The sequence below is a fragment of the Gavialis gangeticus genome, unplaced genomic scaffold (assembly GCF_001723915.1).
Source record: "Gavialis gangeticus isolate Ggan-Ray unplaced genomic scaffold, GavGan_comp1, whole genome shotgun sequence".
NCBI lineage: Eukaryota > Metazoa > Chordata > Crocodylia > Gavialidae > Gavialis > Gavialis gangeticus.
The window spans coordinates 41940016-41945122 of NW_017728994.1; the positions used below are offsets into that span (position 1 = coordinate 41940016).

The 5107-nt window shown below is 41.3% G+C and overlaps 1 protein-coding gene across 2 annotated transcripts in view; it reads right to left on the reverse strand.

The window, feature by feature from the left end:
* Positions 1-5107, reverse strand: part of BLNK (B-cell linker) — a 201804-nt gene that overhangs the window by 65263 nt on the left and 131434 nt on the right. Inside the window, exon 1 of one of the 2 annotated variants that reach the window (XM_019502658.1) lies at positions 4372-4434. The exons of the other annotated variant lie outside the window; for it this stretch is intronic. Within the exon in view, the coding sequence (XP_019358203.1) occupies positions 4372-4424 (53 nt within the window). The 5' untranslated portion in view covers positions 4425-4434. Of the gene's footprint in view, positions 1-4371; positions 4435-5107 lie in introns of those variants that run through there. 2 annotated transcript variants of the gene reach the window in all.

Here is a 5107-nt window from a genome sequence, read left to right on the forward strand (position 1 = left end):
CCCTTGTGATGCAGATGCTCTGGACATAGGCATAGGTTTTTGGGAGCAGACTGCTGCTGGACCCCGGGAATGGATGATAAATGCTCTTAAAATATTACTGCCTGCTTCTTTCCTTAAGAAACAATATATAATGGAAGAGCAGAAATCAGGAGAAGCCCCAGAATCTTACCTAATTCAAAAGAAAATGCTGTCAGCTCTCTGATTCATTACCCCAGACAGAAGGGAATGGGATTATCACTTTCCATTATCAGGGACCTGAATTGGTACAGAGCACCTATGCAGAGTTAAATTCTCAGACAAAAATGACCATGGGGTGGGATTGCATGTACAGTGGCCCCTGACCTGTGCGGTGGGGGGGGGGAAGGGAGTCATGGGGGGAAAGTGTGTGTGTCTGTGTGTCTGTGTGTCTGTGCAGGGGGATGCCTGGGTGCTAGGTCCCAGAAGCCAGCAGGGGAGTGAGGGGATGGAGGAGAGGCAAGGAGGCACATGAAGCAGAGCTTGCCCGAGCAGTGTGTGGTACATGGCTGTCCCTGTGGTGCTATGTATGGTGCTGAGCCCCAGCCCATTTGGGTGGGCAGAGTGGGGGAGAGGCAGCTGGGAAATGGAGCCAGAGCCCTGAGTGCTGGGGCAGGAGTCACCCAGCTGAAGCTTCCTCCTGGTCAGGAGCAGCACAGCAGGAGCAGGAGGAGGAGCTCCTGGAGGCACAGGGAGTGGAGCAGCACCCACTGGAAGCTGTGCATGCTGGCTGGGGCTGGTCCAGGCCAGACGTCATGGGCTGGAGCACGGCACGGGCTGCCCTGGGCTGGGTTTGGCCCTATGCGGTGCACTGCAGTGGCAGCTGTGGGCCGGATTCAATCTGCTGGCAGATCTAGCCCACAGGCCGTATTTTGCCCACCCATGGTCTCTACAGTTTGGCACTTAAATAGACTTAACTAGGGATATAAGTGTAAGATCAGCACGTGGGTGAACCAAGTTAGATCGGGTAGTCATTTTTTTGCCTGATATAATCTTTCAAACCTCTAAGTATAACATCTGTACATAGTCAGATTGCAATTTAAATGTAAAATGGATGTTTAGTCCTTCACATGTTAAATGCAAGAAGAAGAAGAAGAAGAAAATGTAATCTTTAGCTTTGAATTGCCCTACTGTTTGCTAGTGTGCATCTTAGGATCACAGTAAAGTAGAACTCTAGTGCAGAACTCAGTCTATTTCTCCCATGCTTTCTCACCCTGAATTTAGGTTAACATGGTCTCTGTTGTTTAAACGCATTGATCTGTGTGTCCTACATTATTTGTTTGTATGACATCATGGTCAGATAAACTCATACCATCTTGTAATTTACTTTGGTTTTGTATATGGTGGTAAATTACACTCTAGCCAGGAAAGGACAGATGTGCAACTATCTCAGGGTAGGTCAAGCAATAGGTGGCAATTAATGTGCTTTGCCGATAAGTGGAAGGGCAGAAGGTAAGAGCTACTTTGCCTTTAGCTTATACTTATATTAACTGAGTTTTACCCTGATATGCCAGTAGATTGAGTAAAGTTAGGGGTTCATGTAATTCATCGGTTACTTTTTAACACTAGTGTAATGATATTATCTGTTCATGTCCTCAGTGTTGCATTGCTATTCTATACTGAGTTACAATGAGTGTTTTATATGGCATTCTCATTCAATGTGAAAGACTTGTCAGAGCCGGCCTTAGGGAAAAGGGTGCCCTGGGCAAACTTGTATTTTGGCACTTCCCCCGCCCCCAATCCTGTTTCAGAAATAAAGCTGTAATCTCAAAAGTTTTTTTTATAATTTACTACAAAAAATACAAAAGAGGAAATGACACAAAATTCAGTTCAATTAAATTCAAATAATAAATGATATAATAAAAAGTAACATTATAGCAGTGACAAATAAACTAAACGTTAATATAAACACTAATAAATAACAAAAATAAAAAACTTTGTGTTAACTAAGATTCCAAGACTCAGAAGATGACTCTGCATGCCTTTGCTGCCACAGATTGTTGTTGCTTGTGGCAGGTCTATATTTTGAGCCACAGCACACTCAATAGACAAGATGGCTAGCAAAGATAGGCTGTTATCTCCCATGGTTGATCACAAATATGTTTTGATAAGCTTCAACTTCGAGAAGCTCCATTCACTGCTTGCTATGGGCATGGCTAACAGGATCCTGAATGCTATCCATGGTTTGGGAACTTGTCATGAAGTTAATTGTTGTAAATAAATTGTAGAACTTCTTGAGGAGCACTACAGTCCGTTGGGAGTAGACTTTGGGGTTAGCCAAATTCTTTACAGAGGTTGATGCCATTAATGTCAGAGCCCTCTCCGTATGTCAATGCACAGTGAAGGTCCTTACAGTGCTTCTTCAAAGTTTCTTTGTCAGGGAGTTGCATCATGTTATGTAGAAAGTCCCAACATTTCTCATGTTGATTAATTTGCTCAAACTGTTCTTCCACAGACAGGCTCACTATGTCTATAAACTGGTTGAAAAATTCAAGTTTGAACATGACTCCTGGATTGTTAACTGTTTCAAATTCACATTCATAGCTGCATTGACACTTTATGATGAACGCTTGGGGCTAGTTTAAACATTAGATCAACACCAAGATTATCCAATTATCCTGTTTTATCCTTTGCTTTGCTTTGCTTCAGGAAATTGAAAGAATTGAAATGACTTAGGCTACTTTTCATGTTGCATGATAATCTGAGACACGTGCTTTCAATCATTCAAATGCTAGGGATAATTTTGGATTCAAGTCAAAGACCTTGCAACATAAACAGAAAACATTGTCAGTGGACTCTGAGTACAGCAGCCAGCTACCCTTCAGAACTGTTGTTTTCAAGGTTTTCATATAAAAAAAATCATAGAAAAAATGGGAATTCTGCCCATCCACAGGAAAATGCATGCCTTTTTTTTTACTCTTAGTGGATCATTGGTCAGTAGCAGATCTAATATTTTGCGGGTTAGATTGGGCTATAAAGCAGGATCAGAAATGTCATTGCCAATGACTATAATGGGAATAATTTCATACTATGACTAGTGGCATTATCATTATTCTGTGCCTGATGAAGAATTTCCATTTCATTTTGGGTCTCTTTGTTTCTCTTGCAATGATACTTGGAAGTTGAATTGTGGATCATCTATGCATTTTTCATCTGATGTCTCCTCTGTGACTGTCTTGCTACTACAGCAGTCTGTTGTTAACAGATTTCAAGTATTTTTTCATCGCATGTGCATCTTTTTGTTTCCTGTCCTGCACCCCTGACATCCTCTGTAGGTACTTGTGACATTTTCTTTCCTTCTAAGTTTTGTGGCTGGTAAAAATAAAAGTAGTATCCTGGCACATGCTTGGACACCCAAAACAAATGCCCCAGCTCTGGCTTTCCTCCTGCTGCTGCACCCTGCCCCTGTGGGGGGAGGGGGTGCAGCTCTGGTATATATTACAGGAGAGTATTTTTATGAAACAAGGATGTAGTAATACTGGGGTTTACGTGTGTGTGTGTGTGTGTGTGTGTGTGACATCAGCATTTATGCAGCTCTTCAGTTTTGTACTCCGGTAAATTGGCAGCAGTGGTGATCCCTCATGGTCAAGGATGATCACTCCCATGGGTCAGGATAGTATGTTACTGCAATAAGTACATTGGGCTAGGAATCTGGTTTTAGTTTTCTGAGTTTTAAAAAAATCTGTTGTAATGGAATGGAAACTTGTGAGAACTAAACATTGAAGTTTGAGTTCTAAATATTATGGCTGTTTAGTGGAGATCCTGGTTTTCTCTGATTAAAAATATCCAAACCTCTGCCCTCTCCAAAATCCACATTTTTCCATGATTAAAACAAAACACCACTATATATCCTTTTAAAAATATTTTTTTATATTTTATCTGATTTTTTTTTTAATCAGAAAATTTTGGATTTTTCTTTATCAGAGAAAACCAAGATCCCTGCTGATTAGCTGCCTGAAGCTGGAGTTCAGATTAGAAATCCAAATTAAATCACAGTAGATACCCATATTTAGGTGTAAGGGGAAGGGGATACATAAATGCCACTGAAATTACTTTCTCAAAGAATACATTGAATTATCTCCCACTCCCCACACCTTTTACATGGATATTTTTGAATTGATCCATCACTAAATATACAATACTTTTGGGGTACAATTCTGCAGTCACTGGCTGTGGGATACCTGTTAATACTAATGACACTCTTGAATGCGGATAGGTTCTGGAATATTACCTTCTCAGATGTTAGTATATGCATCTATCAACTGTAATGTATTATTATTTTTTTGAGTGGCCACACATTATTGGAGATGTTCTAGAAATTCTTATTGCTATATTGACAAAAATATTATAACTTACTTTTTGAACTTGCTCATTATTCCTGTTTCATTTTTCTTGATATCATGGACCATCTTTTGAAGTTTCCTATAAGAAATAGAAGGAAACCATATGAATATTGCATGATATGGTTGATCAGATGATGAACAAAAGTATACATCGAATATTGAGGATTATTCTCCTTCCAATATAACTTGAATTTAAACACTCTTAGTGCTTGCTCACTAAATTGTTGACTTGTTACTTGTGTGTATAGTTTCTCCCTTTTGACATTTTGTGAAAGGTTTATCTTTTCACTTGGTCTGGTTTGGTGCATATTAAGCAGTGCATTCAAAGCACGTTGAGAGGACTGTGGCAGCCAACAAGCAACAAGGATGTTGCTTGGGTTAAAGTGAAATATTCTACTCCATAAGGAAACATTTTAGAATGGGATTTACAATTTCCTGCCACTACTGTGGTAGTGCTTTTTGGTTTCTAATTAACACAAATGGTTTAGACCAGGGGTTGTCAACCACGGGTATGCGGACTGGTCCAAGGGGCACGCATGGGTGGACGGGGATGAAGCGCTGCTGCCTCCCAGGAGCAGGGCTGGGGCAGGGTGAGGGCAGCGGTGCTCCTCTGTGGATCGGGAAAGCTTGCACATAGCTGAAGTCATGCACCAACACAGTGAGCTTCCCTGCCCTGCAGAAGGGTGCTGCTGCCCTCACCCCAGCCCAGTGAGCTTCTGTGAGGCAGCAGCACTCCATCCCCACCTCCC